The sequence below is a fragment of the Myripristis murdjan genome, chromosome 6, assembly GCF_902150065.1.
Source record: "Myripristis murdjan chromosome 6, fMyrMur1.1, whole genome shotgun sequence".
NCBI lineage: Eukaryota > Metazoa > Chordata > Actinopteri > Holocentriformes > Holocentridae > Myripristis > Myripristis murdjan.
The window spans coordinates 10,806,853-10,829,602 of NC_043985.1; the positions used below are offsets into that span (position 1 = coordinate 10,806,853).

General features: G+C 40.0%; 1 protein-coding gene across 2 annotated transcripts in view; it reads left to right on the forward strand.

Moving 5' to 3' along the window:
* cpne2 (copine II) overlaps window positions 1-22,750 on the forward strand; it is a 113,884-nt gene that overhangs the window by 14,236 nt on the left and 76,898 nt on the right. The window contains exons 2-9 of one of the 2 annotated variants that reach the window (XM_030052996.1): window positions 704-920; window positions 8,434-8,613; window positions 8,906-8,980; window positions 9,485-9,556; window positions 10,087-10,170; window positions 11,342-11,431; window positions 12,442-12,540; window positions 15,405-15,491. In XM_030052996.1, coding sequence (XP_029908856.1) covers window positions 8,536-8,613; window positions 8,906-8,980; window positions 9,485-9,556; window positions 10,087-10,170; window positions 11,342-11,431; window positions 12,442-12,540; window positions 15,405-15,491 — 585 coding nt within the window. In that variant the 5' untranslated portion in view covers window positions 704-920; window positions 8,434-8,535. The remainder of the gene's footprint in view (window positions 1-703; window positions 921-8,433; window positions 8,614-8,905; window positions 8,981-9,484; window positions 9,557-10,086; window positions 10,171-11,341; window positions 11,432-12,441; window positions 12,541-15,404; window positions 15,492-22,750) is intronic. The other variant, XM_030052995.1, reaches the window with a different exon arrangement.

A 22,750-nucleotide genomic window follows, 5' to 3' on the forward strand; every position in this document is an offset into this window, starting at 1 on the left:
CTGTGTGTCTTAGAGTCAGTTTTAAGATTTTAATCATCATTTTTAAGGCACGGATGGGATTGGTACCTGAGTACATCAATGATCTTTTAAGCCCATATGAGTCTAAAATGTAGCCTGAGATCCTCTGGTGAGTCGCTTGTAAACATTCCAAAATCTGGTTTGAACACCAAGGGCGACTGGGCCCTTGCTATCAGGGCCCCATCACCCTTTAATGACCTGAGATTAGGAAAGCAGCACCTTTGTCCTCTGTTAAATCTTTTAATAACACGCATTTTTAAATGAACCTTTAAATGCTTTTACATGACAAATTCCTTGCTGTGTATATCTAATAATCTGTTGTATTATGATATTGTTTCACTGTCTCGTCATATATTTTATTTTATTCTTATTTTCATGTTTTTATAATTCTTTCATTTTTCTTTTCTTTTATTTCATTGACACTTTATTGGATTCTGCCTTTTATTTAACTATTGTGAAGCACTTTGCAACTATGTTTTGAAAGGTGCTATACAAATAAAAGTTAGCAATTATTATTATGATTATTATTACCATATTTTAGCTAAGGATATAAGCAAATTATTACAGGTACTCTCCTCACCTTTATGAGGCAGCTTATTTATTGAGTTGTATTTTTTGACTGAAATATAGTGTTACATTCCCAATGTGAATGTTTATTCATTTATTGTGTGCTGCTGCTCTGTAGGCCTCAGCCCTGGACTCTCTCCCCCTCCTCCCTGTGCAGTGGGTGTTGCCAGGGTATCGCCAGCCAATCAGGGCACCCCAATCACCTCATCAGCTGCAGCTGGAAGGGTATAAAAGCTGAGGAGCTGCACTCATTCACTCTCTGCCATTTGCTGTTGCTTGCTGCTCTGCTTTGTGAGACTTTGATTTATTAAGATTTGTTCCAGCCAGGAAGCCAGGTAGGGAGAGCTGCCATTTTGTTTTCAGTCCTTTCTCTCCTGTTTTAGTGAATGGTAGGAAGCTCTAGGTTTGTAACTTTTTCTTTTCATTAGATCAAGAGCCATTTTTGTTTCCCAGATAGGGACTGTTTTGTTTATTATGTTGGCCTGTGCTCTCCCTGATGTTTATGCTTCAGAATCTGGCAATAAAACTGTTGAAACTTTCCTCCTATGTCTCCTTGGGTTCTTCATCTGGCTTTATGTTACTCCCCTGTACCCCTAGACCATCTTGGGGATGTAACAGTAGTATATTGTAACCTCTTCAACTCCACTGCTCACACAGGTGGCTTTGTCATCGCTACGCAGCTGAGCTCTTTTCAAACCCATAGAACTTTCATTGAAAATATACTGGAGAGCTCAAGGTTTCTAAAAATACTGAATGTCTTCCTGAATTCCACAGAAATGTGCACAAAATGATGCACAACATATCTAGATATTCTGTTTGATGTAATGCTGCAGCCGTAAAACACTGGCAGCTTGGGTTTGAATTTGTCCCTCAATGCAAGTGTGTCAATTTACAGAATGTTTGTGACAGTGTCATGCTAAATGCTAGTAAAAAGTCTGACTCTGACGGTAATTAAAGGGAAATTTATAGGGGGGAAAAAATCAGTTTATCAGATTAAATAAGAGCCACTGCTGTGTATTTTTTATGTCCATAAGCTTTGCAACAGAAACTGGTGAAGAACACTGATATCTGGTTTAATGTCTATAAAGCCACCTGAAGCCTGTATCACGAAGCAAGCTCAGTCTTCCCTGGATTTCTCAGACCTATCTGGCTACACTAATCGAGATCATGGTGATCGGGGATAACCGGTATCACGATGCTGGTTATCAACTCGCTCATTCGATCCTGGTTTGCCTCATCAGGGGTCGTGAATGCGCACATAGAAGGGGCGGGCTTCTAGGCAGCAGACCAATCACAAACATGAGCGACAAGGAAAAACGCACAGCATATTTCACGGCGGAGGAGCAGCGTATTATACTGGAAAAGTATGAGGAGGAAAAAAATGACACACTAAATCGAACACCGTGGCTGCCGCAAAGAGAAGGCAGAATGCTTGGCAACGAATTGCCGACGTCATAAATTTGTAAGTTACACATCAATGGCTCAAGTCTGCATCTGACGCTGAAACCCATGAAGTCACTGCACTGCACAGATGTGTTGCGTGTATAACAAGGCGTGTATAACACAAACATAGTATAGTTTAATTCCTCCAGGTGTAACCCCTCAGGAGTTAAAATAACGTGGGAGCAAGTAAAAATTAAACACAAGAACATCATTGCATTTGGTACCTCTGCCTTTTATTATAGCCTGTTATACAGACTATAATAAAGCTATAAGCTGATGCCACAATTCAATCACGTCAGTACATCAAGTTGATAGCCTGAATAAAATCATATACTGAGCTGCGTTAGAACTTAGCAGGAACAAAAAGGCAAATATAAAGGCCTACTCGCCCTCTTGAATGAAGGGTAGAAATGATCCTTTTTCACATTTGCATCAGCAAGCTATCAATCAGGCCCATTCTCTCACCCAGGAATAATTAATTGTGCCATTTTAAATGTCCCTAAAATGTTGTGAAATGCCTCTAAAAATACTTTTAATTATCAAATTTCCTTTTAATGATCGCTCATTTCTGTTATACTCTCCTACAGAATGTCAGCTCTGTATAGCAGGCAGCTTTTAGCCAGGCTGAAGTGGAAGTGTGCTGTTTCACATTAGTATTACATCCTTTCTCTCTCATACAGATAGTAGTCGGCAAAATCGGATTTGATCAGTCCAGGAAAATCCTTTCATGCCATAATGCTCTCCTCACTATTAGGGCTCTTTGTTCAATGGGATTCTCAATGACTGTGCAGGCCATGTTTTCACAAACAGCTGATTGGCCAAGGGGCGGTGCTTTATAGGATTCAATCCTATCCTGAAAGCTTTCTGGACAGATTCAAGAGTTTCCTATCCTGATGAGAGCTGAACCAGCTTTGTGATACAGAAAATCCAGAATGGAGCCTGAAGTCATCTCGCTAAAGCCTGAATCCTGCTTCATGATACAGGCCTCAGGGCTTGTTACAATTAAACCAGGTTAGCCGCTGCGTCTCTGTCTTCTCTACCCTGCCTCTCTGTGCCAGCAAGACAGAATTGCATTTACTAACTAGAGAAGCTATACTCCTCGTTTCAATTTTGCTGGTCTTACTGCTTTTTCATTTACTAACTGCGGACTTTGTCTGAAGGCACACAAACTGTCATTATGGACAGCTGCTTCTTAAGAGCTAGAAAAATACAGACCAGCTGGCCAGACAGCAAAATGTATATATAGTCAGGTAGGTAAAGCTTGGTAATGTTTGGTATTTCGTTTGCTGGTGTTTGAGTAGAATGTCAAGGGACTTCTGCAAAGCCCTGTATGAAGCTCTGTGTCATTTACACCTTCTGCACCTTGTGTGGAAATAGGTTCCAGGTAACAATTCAAAGATTCAAATCCATAGTGTCACAAATCTGAGCCTTCTGAGCCCCCCATGATGCCTCAAAAGCACGAGGGTGTAAGCTGCAGAGTGCAGCTGTTCTCCTCGGCTCTTTTCCCATGAATCAGTTAAAACCTTCCCTTCTAAAGCAGCTCTCTGCTCCCCTCTTTCTGTTTTTCATTTATCAGTACTTACCACAGTAGATGTACATAAACACAAGAAAACTATGCTAATTAACTCCACATTCAGCCCCTAATACAGCTCTGTGTCCTCTGTGGTCTGTGCATCAGTACAGGTCAGGAGGCAGGTTATAGTGGATGATATATAGATTAGGGCTGCAGGCAGTTTAATCAGGCCAGCATGTACATTAGTAGCGCTAATAGGGAGCATTGAGTAGGGATTTCGACTGATGGCACCTCCTTTTGCAGAAAAAAATGACATGTCAACTGAAGACGAAAGCAAGGATTTATCTGTCTTTAAGCAAATCCTACGCTGCCATGTGCAGTATCAGAGTCCATTCACTTCCAGTGTCTAAAACCGCTTGGGACAAGCCAGCTGTGCGCTGGATTTTGTCAAGGCACTCGGAAGATGGTGCTACAGTTGTGTCTGCTGTTCCTAAGCAACCAAAAGCACCATGTATAGGACAGCTAATGCATTTTTAGTGTTTAGTGTGCTCACCAGTTATACCAAGTTTGGAGCTGATGTTTCACCATGTGTTGTTTTGTTTACTAACCATCATCAATATAACATGAAGACAGACACAGCAAGTTCAGGATTTAATTATCACCTCAAATGTTTTCAGAAACACATTTAAATGAACTATTTTTTAATATCTAGTGGAGCGTTCATCCAATCAGTTGCAGCTATGAAATGTTTGCATGGTTATAGAAGAGAGCAACTGTCAATCATCAGCAGTGGCCATACCCATCAAGTGTCCAAATCATGTCCACAGCGCGACACTGAGTGCCAAATACAGGCCCTGTGGACATGTACCATAACGTTTTGAGGATTTTTATCTTCATCAGAGTCAAGACTTAACAGTTGTCCTGTTTAAATTGTATTACTCCAATGATTTTCCTTTTGCCTATGTGTTCCTGTCCTGCTGTAATGCAGTGATCTGCCAATTTATACAAGAAGGAATGTGTGGAGGAATTATTTGATAATTCATAGGCATATCTAGTGGTAGCCACTGTTGTATGTGCTGCAACAAAACAGGAGCATAGAGAAATAAATTTGTATGCAACTTTATAGACATTATGAAGTGTACTTTCCACTGCATGCAACACTGAGTTATTGTTGTGATGCTGTAGTCTTTGTGGGCTCACATATTTCAAGTAGAACAAGAATAATTCTTCAGTTGGGGAAAGTGGGGAAAAACTGTTGAAAAGGTGCACAATAGACCTGTGAAGTGTTGATGCCATTTCATGACCCTATGGAACACTTCCAGATCCTTTTGTGTTTTGCTTGTGGCAAAGATGAATACAGTTTTTGGTTCCGAGGAGCAAATCACTCTGTTTTTTAAATATTTTGAGCAATATAGCATGAGGCAACATATAATGTGACTATTATACATTCTAGTATAGCAATGGGTTTGTAAAAACTGTTTTTTCCAGCAAACACAGTACGGATGATGTGTCACTGGGCTGTGAGGGCATGGTCTTTGTTAGCAGAGAAGACCTTGCACAACACATCTAGTCTCCACTCCTATTATTTCTCCCCTTTTGACATATCTTTGATCATTTTGGAAAAAAGCATGTGATGTCAGAAACCAGCACAGCCATTATAAATTTATAACAGTACCATTACCATTACAGTGAAATACCATTACAGTATTTCACTATCTTGAAAAATAATCTCACTCAACACTGCCTTCAAAGACTGACTCCTGAACCAGTGGTGGGTCTTGAGAAGATTAAAGTGCTTGCCAAATTTAATCCAAGTTAATCGAAAACTGCCACTTTATGTTGTGTTACTAAAGCCTTCCCAGGTGCCCTCAACACAAGTTAGGATGAATAAAGGTCTTAAGACTTGGAAATTAGACTTGACTAAAAACAAGGTACACCATACTTCCAAAAGTTTAAATTTGGGTCTCAATTAAGATAAAGCCTGAAAACATAAACTTTCATACATTTTCCTCTGTGTATGACCCATAACAGAATTCAGTTCAGTGTAGTTCAGTTTACGAACTTTTATGTCTAAGCATTGAAACACTTACAACCATAACATAACTTTTCATAATAACATAGGATGACAAACAATGCGGAATATAAAAATGCATAACTGAGTCTGTTGAAGTGCACTGTCAAGTACCTGTGACTAGGCAGAGAGGGACAGATGTAATTCTTTTCCAGATGATGAGTAGAATAGAATGGAAAGCCTTTATTGTTATTGTACAAGCACAACAAAATTAGAAGTGCTACTCCTGATCAGTGCAAGTAAGAAGAATAAAACAATTGAATAAGACAGTTAAGACAGAATAGAACAGAATATAACTGACAAATGAGATTGGATCATCTCTGAGTCTGACCACACTGCCAAGCAATTCAGGTGTATCGGTCCAGCGAGCCATTCAAAAAGCACCTATCCTGAACATTTTGATACAAGAGCAGTGACAGGCTAGACAAGTAAGCTGACCCCGTCTAATGGTGGATAAACACACTCTGCAATGGGCTCGGGGTGAGTCTGGCTGGAGAGTAGCATGGCCAGAGAGATTATTAGTCACCCAACCACCAGATTTAGAGCACACAGAGCAAATAACAGGACTCTCACAATGCTCTCACATACGCCCACACATCTGATTTGCCTGTGTGCTGCTACTTTTTAGAGGGGAGGTGGAGGGAGGGGGCTGTCCCCACATAAATAGAAAAAACAGAAAATTGAATATTTATAATGATCCTGTTGGATGGTGCTGGGAAGTGAGGAAAATTGAATTTTTGAAGTTTTTTTTGGTAAAACAGTTAGGATTTGCAATTAGGCATTACAAGTCAAATGCTTCTACAATACCTTGCACTAGTAGTACATAAACCTTGCTTGAGAGGATGTAGGTCTTTATTTTTAAAGAGGGCTAACTGGGACAATATCTAAACAATTGCATCAGGCTAATAGTTAGCACTGGGGCCATCCAGCAAGTATCCAGCACAGCAAACACAGTAAGGGCAGGATAAGGGTAGGGTGAGTAATAATATATACAGTACAGGCCAAAAGTTTGGACACACCTTCTCATTCAATGTGTTTTCTTTATTTTCATGGCTATTTACATTGTAGATTCTCACTGAAGGAATCAAAACTATGAATGAACACATGTGGAGTTATGTACTTAACAAAAAAGGTGAAATAAGTGAAAACATGTTTTATATTCTAGTTTCTTCAAAATAGCCACCCTTTGCTCTGATTACTGCTTTGCACACTCTTGGCATTCTCTCGATGAGCTTCAAGAGGTAGTCACCTGAAATGGTTTTCCAACAGTCTTGAAGGAGTTCCCAGAGGTGTTTAGCACTTGTTGGCCCCTTTGCTTTCACTCTGCGGTCCAGCTCACCCCAAACCATCTGGATTGGGTTCAGGTCCGGTGACTGTGGAGGCCAGGTCATCTGCCGCAGCACTCCATCACTCTCCTTCTTGGTCAAATAGCCCTTACACAGCCTGGAGGTGTGTTTGGGGTCATTGTCCTGTTGAAAAATAAATGATCGTCCAACTAAACGCAAGCCGGATGGGATGGCATGTCGCTGCAGGATGCTGTGGTAGCCATGCTGGTTCAGTGTGCCTTCAATTTTGAATAAATCCCCAACAGTGTCACCAGCAAAACCCCCACACCATCACACCTCCTCCTCCATGCTTCACAGTGGGAACCAGGCATGTGGAATCCATCCGTTCACCTTTTCTGCGTCTCACAAAGACACGGCGGTTGGAACCAAAGATCTCAAATTTGGACTCATCAGACCAAAGCACAGATTTCCACTGGTCTAATGTCCATTCCTAGTGTTTCTTGGCCCAGCAGCTAATTGACCATGAAGGCCTGATTGGCTCAGTCTCCTCTTAACAGTTGTTCTAGAGATGGGTCTGCTGCTAGAACTCTGTGTGGCATTTATCTGGTCTCTGATCTGAGCTGCTGTTAACTTGCCATTTCTGAGGCTGGTGACTCGGATGAACTTGTCCTCAGAAGCAGAGGCGACTCTTGGTCTTCCTTTCCTGGGTCGGTCCTCATGTTTGCCAGTTTTGTTGTAGCGCTTGATGGTTTTTGCAACTCCACTTGGGGACACATTTAAAGTTTTTGCAATTTTCCGGACTGACTGACCTTCAGTTCTTAAAGTAATGATGGCCACTCGTTTTTCTTTAGTTAGCTGATTGGTTCTTGCCATAATATGAATTTTAACAGTTGTCCAATAGGGCTGTCGGCTGTGTAGTAACCTGACTTCTGCACAACACAACTGATGGTCCCAACCCCATTGATAAAGCAAGAAATTCCACTAATTAACCCTGATAAGGCACACCTGTGAAGTGAAAACCATTTCAGGTGACTACCTCTTGAAGCTCATGGAGAGAATGCCAAGAGTGTGCAAAGCAGTAATTAGAGCAAAGGGTGGCTATTTTGAAGAAACTAGAATATAAAACATGTTTTCAGTTATTTCACCTTTTTTTGTTAAGTACATAACTCCACATGTGTTCATTCATAGTTTTGATTCCTTCAGTGAGAATCTACAATGAAAATAGTCATGAAAATAAAGAAAACGCATTGAATGAGAAGGTGTGTCCAAACTTTTGGCCTGTACTGTATGTGTGTGTATGTATATATATATATATATATATATATATATATATATATATATATATATATATATATATATATATATATATACACATTCAAAATATATAAACTATCCCTTTAAACAACAGGTTAATATTCCCTGGCTTTCTGTTGCACAAAAACAGAAATCAATTATTGAATGTGTGTGTGTTTTTCATTTTCATTTCATTTTTTCATTTGAAAAGATTTTCTCTGTCCTGGTTTCTTGTCTTCCAGATCAGCCGCACAGAGACAGCTGTCAACAACCTGAACCCAGTGTTTGGAGTGAAGTTTCAGGTGGACTACCACTTCGAGGAGATTCAGAAGCTCCGCTTTGCCATGTTTGATGAAGACAAGTGTGCAACACAGCTCTACGAACATGACTTCCTGGGAGAATTTGTTTGTACACTGGGAGTGGTATGGAAATAATTTCAGCACAAAGTTCCTTCTGTGTTCAGTACAATGATGAAGAAGAAATCTAACCTCCTTTTCCCTTAAAGGCTGTAGTTGAAGAGCAGGAGGATAGTATACCATATGATAAAATACTAGAACAGCAACAGCTTGACTCAGGTCAAGCAGAATAGATATTCTTTGCTTGTTCAAAAGTTGTTTTCTACTCTTATATATGTTATATATTATTATGTATGCATTTAGTCTCAAGCCTTGTCCTGCTAATGGTTTCCTGCTTGTATCATCCCTCTTCCACTAGATCGTGTCCAATAAAAAACTTCACAGACCACTGATCTTAGCTAATGGGAAGCCAGCTGGCAAGGGATCTATTATGGTGAGAATCAGTGCTGTCTTTCAGATGGACAGAACAAAGTACCTTTTCTCTCTTCCCTCCCTTTATGTTCCTCTCCCATTCACACACGCACACGCACACGCACGCACACACACACACACACACACACATACATATATCTATATATACATACATATATGTATGTATATATGTATATGTATGTATGTATGTGTATACATCTACATCTATATCTATATCTATCTATATCTAGATCTATCTAGCAGCTGTATAGTACCTTAACGGTAGCTGATCATGTTGTGGATGTGGTTGCTGTTATTGACTATAATGACATGGCTGCTATTGTTGGTGTTGATGATGATGTTATTGAGACTGCTGTTGTTGCTGTTGATGGCAACATTATTGATTTTGTTCTTACCGATGTGTTTGAAAATGTTGTGGCTGTTATTGACAATGGCAGTGATCATAGTGATGATGTTTTGGGTATTTTTGCTGCAGTTAATGTTGTTGCTCTAATTGTTATTACAGATTACAGCTCAGGAGCTGTCTGACAACAGAATCATCACTCTGACCCTGAGTGGGCGCAAACTGGATAAGAAGGTAGGTGGTTAAACCTACGCTCATTCACTGGATGGGAATGCATGCATACACACACAAATGCATGCACAGTGCATTAGGCCAGCATGTGCTACTTTAAGATGTAAAGTGAGCCCACACATGTAACACACACATTTACAGTAATATATTCATCCTCTTAACCTTTGGCCACAATGTAAACGGCCATCATTTGCATGGATTGTTTGAAATGTAAAACATGTTAAGAGTAGACAACAGCGTGTTTTTATAAGTTAATTTATTAGCACTGTGTAGTATTAAAGTAGACTTAAGCACATCTCATCATTTAAGTGAAGGTGAGGACTGGTGGCCAAAGTGTTTTATTCTTGGTAAAGTTACCCTTAATCAGCTGAGATGGACAACACTGAAAAGAAACACCCCCCCAAAAAAGACAATGTGTTTTTGGCCACTGTAATTTAGATCCATTTAACATTAGCCTGTCTAAATTATTGCATAAAAAACGGTATTGAACAACCATTCCTAAACAGTCTCACTATTGCTGTCTTCACCTACAGGACTTCTTTGGTAAGTCAGATCCCTATCTGGAGTTCCACAAACAGGGAGAAGATGGAAAATGGATGCTAGTGCACAGGACAGAGGTGAGCTTGAATGGGATTTAAAACCCTCTGTCATAATGCAGCATTCATGTCACAAGGAAAGGAAGTTGAAGGTTGAGCAGGAAAGTAAAGTAATGTTACAGTTCTTCAAATCTATATCAGAAAGTAGCACCATTAAACTGTTATTTAACAAAATGCTCAGTTTTATGACAGGCAGACTTGGTTTGTGGTTAAAAAAAAAACAGGCATACATGATAAAAACAACATTAAATTCAGATTTATCTACATTTTATCTACATTTTCCAGATATTGCTGCGCTACTCCCTGCCTAGTCAGATATGTTGGAGCTTTCAGAAGACTGTGACATTTTTGGTTGTAATTACAAGTTGGATGCTGAACGTTTAACATTTAACATAGTGAACTATCATTACACACTGATCTGTATGAACTGGAGGATGCCTGAAAGTGTGTAATGCACATGTAACCCAGTTTACGGTTAATCACAGTCCTAAATTCACTGGCCCTGAAGTTTCAAACCAACCTAAGGATCTTAAACAACCACCTGCAACCAAAGCCTTAAGCTAGTTATGTTTTCCATTAGCTGCCACACCCTGCTGTGTTTTTAAAATACTGCTTGTGTTCCAGCAATTAACACTGGCATAAAATTAATCCCATCGCTGAGCTAGCCAAGCTATTTTTGTATACCTATGAGCCACATTTAATCATCATCTGCTGAATCTGGTACAGTGTACAGTGTAAAGTCTTTCCAGTGAACAACCCCGGGACCCTGGCTCTGTTAGTCCTAAGTGGAACAGAACCTTAATTAATGTTTTTAGTAACAGCTGTGTTTAGATAGATAGATAGATAGGTATACTTTATTGATCCCAAACTGGGAAATTCCCACGTTACAGCAGCATCATCAATAAAAAAACGTAAAATAAAATTAAAATTAAGAAGTATATACAATAGAGACTCAATATACTAAATATATACACTAAAGACAATAAGGGCTAAGTATATACAATAAACTAACCTAAGAATATGAGATGTTGATACAATAAACTAACCTAAGAATATGAGATGTTCCCTGCTATTTGAAGTCAAAATGGCTGCTGTGAAAAAAGTCTTCATGTGTATTTAGAGCAGGTGCATACTTAGCTGCAGTAACTTAACAGTTTATTTAACAATTTTGTGTCTGTGTCTGTTGCTTTAGGTCATAAAAAACACTTTGGACCCAGTGTGGAAACCATTCACTGTGCCTCTCATCTCTCTCTGCAATGGTGATGTGGATAGAAACATCAAAGTTAGTATTTACAGCTTGATGTTCAGGTGTTACAAGCTGTGCATTTCATAAACACAGGAACAACTGAAACATTAAATATGCATTATAAAATGATGAAAAATACACTGATGTCCTTCTGATATGTAAGTAACAAGGAATTCTGATAAAATGCACCTTTTTGGAGTTTTTTTTAGATGCTCATAAATATAGCTGGGTGTATGTGGAAGTAGGCTATAAAAATTTCCCAAATGGGCAAAACACTGGAAAAATAACCACGTATGATGGAAAAGGGAATCAGGTGAAAATTCTAAGGGCTAAATAACAGGAAATATAAGTGGTTACGATACATGCACCCTTAAAGGAACAGTACACCCAAAACAACAAAAAATATATATTTTTTCCAATGACCTTTAGTTCTTTGTATCCATCAGTGTGCATGTAAAAAACTCAACAGCAACAGCTCTTTTGAAAAACACTGACACGACACATACTGTATCTGCTAAAGAACACCGGCAAACTGCATCTGTTCACCCCTAACAAATAGGAATTTGGGTCCAATGTAAGAGACTATGTTAGTTCCACAAACTCAAAAACCATTGAGTCCTATTATATTGGGGCGCCAAGCGGCAGGAAACATCATGTGAAAATGGAAACCTTGCCAAGTCAGACAGATACTACATAGATCTACATAAGACAGATTTCACTTGAACGAAGGGTAAAACATCTTTTTTGTATTTTAGGTGAACTGTTCCTTTTATCAATAATTAATTCTGATAAATGCAAGTTTTTGGAGTAAAGAGTTTATACAAGATATTCATAAGTATAAGAGTATGCTGAAGGACTAAGGGGTCCCAAGAGGACAAAATACCAAAAATATAACGTGATTCAAAAGGAAATTATATAAGCTAGTTGATTAGTGCCTTAAGGGCCTTAAGAAAAGTACATAGGGCTATATTCAAGACCGTAAGGCAGTACTGTTGTGGGATAATGTTGCATGACATGTTGATATGTAATGGCCTATGTAATACCAGGTCCTGTGCTATGACTATGATAACGATGGAGGCCATGACTTCATTGGGGAGTTTCAGACCACTGTCGCCAAGATGAGTGAAGCCCAGAACTCGAAAGAGGTAAAACAAAATGATGTTGAACAAGTGTGTTTTTGTCAGTTCAGCTAGTTCACTCCCTTTGTATGGATTTTCTGGTCCGTCTGTTATATGAGCCTGTATGTGTTGAACCTCGCTAAGACACATTGTGTTTGTTCCAGTCCACTGCAGTAAATCTTACATGAACTGACCATAAACAGCCTTGTTTATCTTCGTTAAGATAAAACAGGAAACAGACATGAAAGATGACTGAGAAACGCAGAAGGAGGGCAGGCAGCAATGCAGAGGCCATGACCCGGATTTCAACCCATGATATGACACTGTCATGGTATACACCTTAGCCCGCTGTGCTGACAGAATATACAAGCATTATTTATCATAATTTGTTCAAAACAGAAGCCAAATGGGCAAACAAATTTTTATGAAATGTACTGAAAGATACTGAAACACTGATCCAAATATGTATAAAACATATTTGTCTATTAATGTGGAAAGCATACACTGGATCCTGTGCAAAATCGTGGAGAATAGATACACTATCACCAGGCAATGCATAGCAGTCTCACTTTTCATCTTGAGCTGACTGCTGTAAAAGTGAATTGGCTACAGTCCTGCTCTTCACTGGTGAATTTACAGTTTAAATGCATTTAGCTGCATGTATCAACAGGGAGACAGGAATAATCACACATAATCAATAAGATCCATTTTCATTTCTGCATTTTTTTTTTTTGCTCATTATGGTTGCTGAGTGCACTGGTTGAGCTCCTAATGAACAAATGTTATGGAGATACACTACTCACAAAAAGTTAGGGATATTTGGCTTTCGGGTGAAATTTCAGGATGAACCTAAAATGCATTATAACCTTTACAGGTGAACTTAATGTGACCTTCTGTAAACTTTTGAATGCACATGTCCAACTGTTCAGTGTTTCAGTACTTTTTGCACAAGTTGCTGTTCTCTAACAAGGAGTTTAAAGGCAAAATTCACATCAGGTGTTTGATGCTCCAGCTCGTCGAGGTCGTATCATTAGGGAACGGCTGCTGGAGACTGGGGTACCTCAAATGGTGTGGCCTGCACTTTCTCCAGACCTGCATCCCATAGAAAACCTATGGGATCAGCTGAGTCGCCGTGTAGAGGCTCGGAGCTCTGTACCCCAGAACCTCAATGTCCTGAGGGCCGCCCTTCAAGAAGAGTGGGATGCCATGCCTCAGCAGACAATAAGTCGACTTGTGAACAGCATGAGACGTCGTTGTCAAGCTGTAATTGATGCTCAAGGGCACATGACAAGTTATTGACACTGACATTTTTTGTTGTGGTATATCCACCACTGTTGTTGGCTTTTGTTTCAAGAAATTGTTTGAGATGAGGAAATCACCAGTGTATGCTTCTACTTAAATGCTCTACTTTCATGATATAATATCACTGTAGCGTGAACTTTTTACATTTTCCATAAATTTCACCCAAAAGCCAAATATCCCTAACTTTTTGTGAGTAGTGTATATGCTTTTCTAGTCTACAAAAGATGTAAAGATGCACAGATCAGAACGGTATGCACTGATTAGCAACTGCGTCGCCACAGAATGAAGTTTGTGCATGTGTCTGCATGAGCGTTTATGAATGTGTGTGTGTGTGCTGTGAATCTGTGCTAAAGCCGCAGCATGCTTTGTTCTCCCACTGAGTCTGCTCATGTGTAGTAATGATGTGGAGGAAACACAGAATAACAAGAGAAAAGGGACACAGGGAGGATGGAAAAATGGTTGATGGAGAGGGAGGGATAAGAAAAAGAGAAGGGCTTTTGAGATGTAAAACAGCCTTTAGCTAAGCCCTAGCAAGACGATGAGGCATTTAGAGCTACCTGTATATGAATAACCAACTGTGTGTTGTGTGTGTGTGTGCCTCAAATGTCTCCTTTGATCAAACACATTGCTATCCAGTATTTACCTCAACAGAGTGTGTGAGCATGTGTGTGAGTGCGTACTGTAAGTGTGACTCACTGAAGTAATTCCCCAGCCCCTTGTTCCTTTCATCTACCTCAACATTTATCATGTCTTATTCAGCGACTGCTTTATAACTGTGTTGTATAAATGTGTTTATTTCACATCAAATACAATTACACAAATACAATGGCTAATAAAAAACTATTGCTCATAGAAAATGTGCAGGTTCATATAATCCGATTTGGTGTTTGTAGTAGTCAGTGAGGGGAGCCAGTCAGGAATAAGTCAAGTTGTGGTGCATTTATTGGAGTTTGCCTGCCTGCCTGCAAAAATGAAGAGTCTCCATTAAACATCTTGTATCACACGTGTAAAATTAAGGATAATCTGGATGCCTGTAATAGGACATTAATTTTTACTGAATCATTTCTACAGAGATTTCCCATATCTAGAGAAAAGCCTTTGTTCTAGAGCTGCACCCTTTCCTTAATTGAATATTTTAGTAATATACTGACTATTTTTTGATCAATCAATTCATCATTTCATCTATAAAATTAAAACGACATGGCACATAAGTATCACAGGGTAGCAGACAAAGCAAACCACGTGTTTGTGAAGTGGTATTTATCAAGTTTGGTCTTTATCTTTTTACTCAATAAATGACTAAAGTGATTCATCAATTTTCAAAAATGTAATTGATTAATCTCCTGTCAATTGACAAGACAGGACTAACTGGTTAATCAGCTAATCATTTCAGTGTTAATGTGTTATTGTTGTATTTTCTTATTTGTCTCGTGTGTGTGTGTGTGTGTGTGTGTATGGATGTGTGCGTGTGCGAGTGTGTGTGTGTATGAGTTTGCATATCTTTCTACCACCTTGTCGCTCTCTTCTCTTTCCCTCTGTGCTTTTCTTCTTCTCACTTATCTTCCTCTCCTCGATCCTTTTGTCCTCAGGTGGAGTTTGAATGCATCAACCCCAAGAAACAGAAGAAGAAGAAGAACTACAAGAACTCAGGGATTATTGTTCTCAAGTCATGCAAGGTGAGGATGAATTCATGGAGTTATGGCTGGTTGGAATGATCGGGGCATATAATATGGATAATGAGCTCAGTGGTTGAGTAGACTGACACATTCTATTCATAAAAGCATATGTGAAGTATTTTCCTATTACTTGTCAAACCAAAAATACTGGCTGTTTACAAAGACAGACAGCCCTCCAAAACATGAACTCACTTTGATGTATTATGATGTTACACATCTTTTTATGAACATACACTTATGTTCAGAAAACTTTTTGCCTTCTTTGGTGTCTTAAAGGACAAGCAAGACTTGCATTTTGCTTATTTTTTACATATTCCATCCCTTTAATATGATAATTCGTATATGCATATGTGGAGACTATGACAGGTCGCCAAGAGACTTAGAGGGGCTCATAACTGTGATGCATTTCAAAAATCAATGCTGACGTCCAGATGGAGGTTAAAGGCTGTTAATGGCACTCACACACATGAAGTAACTACATGGCGGTTACAATGCAAACAGCAAGATTTGTAGCTACCTGAAGTATTGGAACCGCACTAACCCTCTTTGTCTCCCAAAGCTTTCGTGCAGGTGAACGGGTGCCTAAAATTAAGAATGAATTACCACGCCCCTTCCGTTCCAATCAACCATAGTGATAGTAAATGTGCCCATTCATATTTTAACTCCTACAATACCGACCCCTAATTATTATATCTCAAATAATAATTACACAAAAGTAAATGACAATTAACACTATATTAACAGTACTGTGTAGATCTTCTTTCTTTCACAAGGCTGCAGCCTTGCAGGAGTCATTTCTATCACTCTGGATGGTAATGTCCACAGTCTGTGTAGTGACAAATGTGTGTGGGTTGAGCAAGGGGCAAAGTCAAAAAATAAAAAACAAAGTCAGTTTTGGGGTGTCAGGGATCCTCTGCCTCCTGTAGAAGGCAGACCTTGTTGATAGGCCTGTTCAGATTTGATGTTGGTCCATTTCTAGCATTCCTGAAGTTGGGGAAGATATTCTTTTATCCATCTTTCCCAAAATAAATCCGCCATATATTGAACTTGCCTCCACCTGCGGTGAGCATATATGTCTTCCCTCCGAAATTGTCTGTCTTGAGAAGAAGAAGGTGCTTGTAATTTATGTCTGTGGACGCTCTGGTGATAGGACGGCCATTTTGATGAAAGCCTCAGCTTCACATAAGACGGTGTGGAGACCCTCCTCATCAAGGTTTTGCATGTTGAGGGTGGAATTGAGAACATTTCTCACAGATCTGATTAATCTTTCTCATACACCTCCATGATGTGCATCATGAATTTGACCCCGAATCCAGCCTTCAGTTGCCTCCTTTAGCTTGTGCTGAGCTGGTACCAGTTGGTACTATTGTCAGATTGTAGCTCTTTCACTTGGTCACAAATCCACAATGTACCTGTCCATGGTTATTATGCAGTAATAGGTAACCAACAGTTACATAACTATCCTCACATGCATTAGAGAGGTGGTGCAGTTAAGCAGATGTCATTGTTCCAAAGTTTGTGGGTTTGAAGCATCTGTCAACCTTAAAGTCTTCCAGTTTATGAAGATCCTGAATCCAACTTATCCATTCCCGTACAATGGATTCTGGAACAATATCACCCCAACCAATCTTTTTCCTACATAGATCTTGCAGGATTTTCTTGGCAGTCAGGAGTGTCAAAAGAATCCCCCTTCTTGTGAGAGGTCTGTCTTTCAAGATGATTTTGAACTTGAAGACGTCCGACTGAACACACCATTGTACACCCAACACACGCTCCACGGGTAGATAGTCATGGTCCAGATCCAGATTTTTCATTTCCTTTGCTCTCTCTGTTTCAGGAATGGCAGCAACACATGACGACTATTGCTTATCCACTCATTAAGTAGAAAGCCTCCCTTGAAAAAAATTGCTTGTAGCTCGTGGTAAAGAGCTATTGCATCTTCCTCTGAAGCAGTTGAAGTAAGGCAGTCATCAACATAGAAATTGTTGCTGATGGTGTTTACAGCTTGAAGACTGAACTGTTCCAAGTTGTCCTCCACACATTTCCTGAGGGTGAAGTTTGCACAACTTGGAGATGAAGTTGCTCCAAATAAATGCACGGTCATTCTGAACTCCACCATGTTCTGACTGTAATCTCCATCAGGCCACCAGAGGAACCATAATAGGTCACAATCTTCATTTGGTACCTTTACCTGATGGAACATTGCTTCAATGTCTGCAGTGATGGTAACAGGTTCTTTAAGGTATCTAGCCCGTACTGGTCAGGTCTGGCCCCTGTAAAAGCTGAGAGTTTCGTGAAACTCGAAATGCCACTCCACGGTCAAACACCACTCAAAGCTTTTTCTTTTGGGGATGCAAAACACCATGGTGTGGTAGATACCATTCCCTGCCATGCGTCTCAAGACACTATCTGGTAGTTTCTCTGCATTTTGGATATCATGTCAGACATGAAGTTGGTGTAATCCAAATGAAAAGAAGAATCCCTTCTGAATATTCTCTTTAGATTCAGTGGACGTTGTTCAGCCACAATCCTGTTATCAGGCATGCTTTTCCTTTAAAGGTAATCCAATGCAATAATGGCCATTGACTAGTTTGACTGAATCCAAGAATTGCTTGTCTTCTTTGGAGGGTTTTTGGTCATCACTTACGCACTCAGGAAAGTCAATCTTGAACTGTTGTTCCAATAGATCAAGATTCACCACTGATATCCGGTTGACACTTATCTCTGACTCTTCCTGAGCATCACTGTTTTATACTCCTAATGGTCCATTAACCATCCGACCAAGCATGGTTTTTACAGCATAAGGTCCATCTCCCACACTCCGGATTACATCCAGTGGTTCCAGAGCCTGTGGCACGTCCAAGCCAATCAGCAACTCTATCTCAGAGTCGATTTCTGGTAAACGGATCTTCTTCAGGTGAGGCCACCGATTGATATCAATCTGGTGTGGGATGTTTCCTTTGTGCACAGGCATACTCTTCTGAGTGTATATGCCAGGGAGTTCACAAAAAATGCTGCTGTCCAATCCAGCAACCTCTAGGCCGGAAACCGTATTGGTTACCACGACCTTCCTTTGACCCATGGTCCTCAGCAAAATACTTGACCTCCTTCCCTGAAGACTGAGCTTATTCTTCAGTCCCACTGTTCATAAATGTGCACTACAGCATTTCCTGGTTTTGACCTGTACAGGTACTATTGAGAGTTTGCAATTATCCTTACCGGCCCAGTAAGACCACTTGTCTGAACAGAGTTTGTTTCATGCTTTCGTCGGTGGATATGTAGCATCCTAGGATGCTTTAAACTGCAAATGTTGCAGCTATGTCGCTTCCTGCAGTCTTTGCTGACGTGTCTTTTACACAGCCAAAACACAATCCATTTTCCTTTAAGAAAGCGATTTTCTCACTTTGTGCCTTCTTTTCCAACTGTGGGCACATCTCCAAAGCATGTCCACCTTCACAGAACAAACAGCTCTTCACAGTAGGCAAACTCTCCTTTTCTTTATCTTTTTTCTTATCTGTAACTGTCACAATGGTGGCAAAAATACTCCCCTTTTTAGGATGAGGCTGTGACTTGGACCTCCTGATGTCCTTGCTGGCTGTGGGGGGGTCTTTAATGTCTCCAAATACTGGATCAGTTGTAATCTTCACTTGCCTTTCAAGAATATCTACCATGTTCTTAAAGGTTGCTCTTCTGTTGTTACGTTCCTGAATATCACAGGCAACACTCCTCCATTTATCCCTCAGTCTATAGAGCAAATTCTTCATGACCACGAGCATATTAGCAGGTCTATCAAGCTCATGCAGGTAGTTGACGCCCTCCATGGTGTTACAGCATCCTCTTAGGAAGAGAGTGTATGCTTGCAGAGCTTTGGTGTCATCTGATTTTATTGACGACCATGAAAGAGCCTTCTCCATATAAACTGTAGCAATTTTATACTCATTGCCAAAATGCTCCTTGAGTAAAGTCTTCGCCTTTCCATATCCACTGTTTGCATCCATATGTTGACAACTCCGTACAAGTTGCCATGGCTGCCCCCTTGTGCACTGTTCAAGATAATAGAGACAATCTCTTGGATTGCTCAAATGATTTGATAAATGTCTGGTACTGTCTGGTACCATCAAAACTTCAATCTCTCTTCTTGGCATGAAAGACACTGTTGCTGGATTAACAGTGCAGTGATTTCATTTTGCTTTTCCTTGATTGAGAATAGATTGCTCTGTTCACCATTGCTTGGAACAGGTAATAGAACTGAGGGTGTCACATGTGCATCTGTATCTCTGAAGTTTGACTGTGATGCCAAGGGAGCTGTGTTGAGGGATTGAGTTTGAATTACAACTCTCTCTGTGGTTAATGCTGTTGGTTGTAGATTGGTACGCTTTAAGAGGACATGTCCATGTGTTTTCATATTTTGTGACTGTGGTACAAAAGGATGTGCTTGAACATTAAGTGCTTTTCTTTCCTGTGCTTTCTCAAAATATGACTCCATGCCATCAGACACTTTAACTGAGTTGCTATGCACACTGGATCCCCTTGAGGCCTCTAGTACCCTCACTTTGGCCACAGCAGCAGCAACATTTGTCTCTAGCTACAGTTCTTCTCTTTTCTTCCTTAGCTGCTGCTCCTGTTCTTCTAAGGCATGTTTATCTTTAAGCATTTTTTGTCGTACGACGAGAGCAGCCATTTCAACTTCAGCCTTTAGACGTGCAGATGATGTAGTTGAGACTCTGGAGCTCTTTCAAGAAGAGTTACTTCTCCTGCTTCCTACATTTGATGCACTGTCACCTGGTTGTATTTCATCCTGCAGGTCTGATTCTGCTTTAATAGTTGGCTGAGAACAGAGAATGATATGTTGAGCATCAAGGTGCGGAATTTGCTCCATTAATTTATCAGATGACTCCTCAGGTGAAGTAGGAGAAATGTTTTGATTTGCAGCATTTGGTAAGTTCGTAGCAGTTGGTAAGTTTGCAGCAGCATGCTCCACTTGCTGAGAGGGCATTCCAGTGTCCAAAAGCCATTGTTTCACATCTTCCACAAACCCTGTGTTGCATTTTGTTATGCGCTCAAACCAGTCATTTTGAACTTCCTGTTCCTCCTTGGGAAGTAATAAGATTACTGATTAATGTGCTGCTTTTGCATTTTGATAGAGCTGAATCAGTTCATCCAGTTTGAGTTGCACATTTTTTGCATTTTCATCCTTTTCCATCAACTCTTTAATTTCACTGGTGAGCCCTTTAATTTTTCTCATATTTGATGTGATGTTCCCTCTGAAGCGTCTCAATTTGATAAGCAAATGCTTTGGGTGTAAGCTTGACCGGCTTTTTCTCCATTTCATCATCCACTTCATTTGTTGCAATCATTTTCCCATTTTCCATCATGCAAAGTACATCCAAAATACAGCAGCAAATGTGTCAGTCCCACAGATAAACCGCATTCACAACATCTCAGCACAGCAACAACTTTTACAGCGATGCGATATCCAAGCACAGCGTTACAATCAATCAATCAATCCAGCTCAAAACCTCTGCCGACCTCGCCAAACCAGTACTCCAACACAAGCCAAACAACCAAGCCAACAGTCCCCAATGGACAAGCGGCAGCACATCCAAACTGTGTTCAAACTTTGACAGATACACAGAAGAAATTTACAAACATACCGCTTCTGATGGCTGTTATGCGCTGCTGTCAAGCGAGTTTCCCATGCAGCAGCAATCAGCTGTCGTTTCTCCAATCAAAGCCGAGGAGGGGAGCAGCGAATTTCATTCATTCAAAAAAACTCCACCATCCATGGCATGCATGTGATCAATCCATTCATCATCCATCCAGATGCAGATATTTCTGTGGAAAATGTGGTGACTACGCCAGGTCGCCAAGAGGCTTAGAGGGGCTTGTAACTGTGACGTGTTTCAAAAATCAATGCCATCGTCCAGATGGAGGTTAAAGGCTGTTTATTGCACTCACACACATGAAGAAACTACATAATGGTTACAATGCAAACGGCAAGATTTGTAGCTACCTGATGTGAGGTGACGGTCAACAAAATGTATCAGAGCCACCCTAACCCTCTTTGTCTCCCAAAGCTTTTGTGCAGGTGAACAGGTGCCTAAAATTAATTATGAGTTACCACGGCCCTTCCGTTCCAATCACCCGTAGTGATAGTAAATGTGCCCATTCATATTTTAACCCCTACAGCCTTTACATTTTGAAGAAGGTCCTTTCACTATTTCATATCAACGGGCAAATTCAGCAACCATGCAAGAGGCAAGGTATAAGGGCACATCATCAGACTGCCACTAATGATTTTTTTTCTTTTTTCTTTCTTTCTTTTTTTTTTTTTTTGGATATGTCAATTCATGTAACAGCAGAATAATTTATCAGTTACTCAATAGATCTATTTTTATAACATTCACTTTACCCAATATATATACTTTCTAATCTAAACTTTCTAATTAATATTTCAATATTCTAATCAATCATCTTATTAACTTAAAATACTGGACCTCAAATTCAAAAGGATTGCTATGACACAACGGAGCAGCACCACTGGAAATCATGGGTGCAGCATAGCCAATAGTTCAAATGAGACCGGTCTATGAGCGAGACATGAAGAAGACATTTTAAAAAACGTATAATAGGCTATTAGAGAAAAGAATTCTCTGTCTTTATGTAGTGATGTACTTAATGACCTCACAGACCACCGCCACAGACCACTGTAAAAATTGCTTTTGACTCTTTGTTGCAGGTACATCATAAATTTTTGACTCTGGGCTGCCTGCTGTTGGATTTATTGCTTAACATAAAGTATGAAAGCATGTGGGCAGTGACAGTTACATCGTTTTAAACAGATGTATTTTTAGGTACGCAAAGGTAGCATAAATAAGCCATAACAGAAATAGGGTAAACCAAAAAAATAAAAGCCTCTCACCCCTACAACTAGACTCCCTGGACTGCTCACAAAAAATAATTACACATGTTACACTATGTACAGCAAAGATCTATCTGAACAATACTGATCAGGTGATTGGGTCTTTTAAAACTGGTGCCATTAGTCTCCCATCCAATCACCAGCCGCCACCTACAGCTCAAACAAGCTGGGGACAGCACACCATCCAGGTGAACAGCCCCACCCTCAGGCAGAGAGGGTGAACACCAAACAAATTCACATTCAAATACAAATTATGACCTGGGGTTATAATAGTGACATCGATTATGTTGCAACAGCCTTAACACATCTTAATTCCACTGTCTACCTCAATGATATT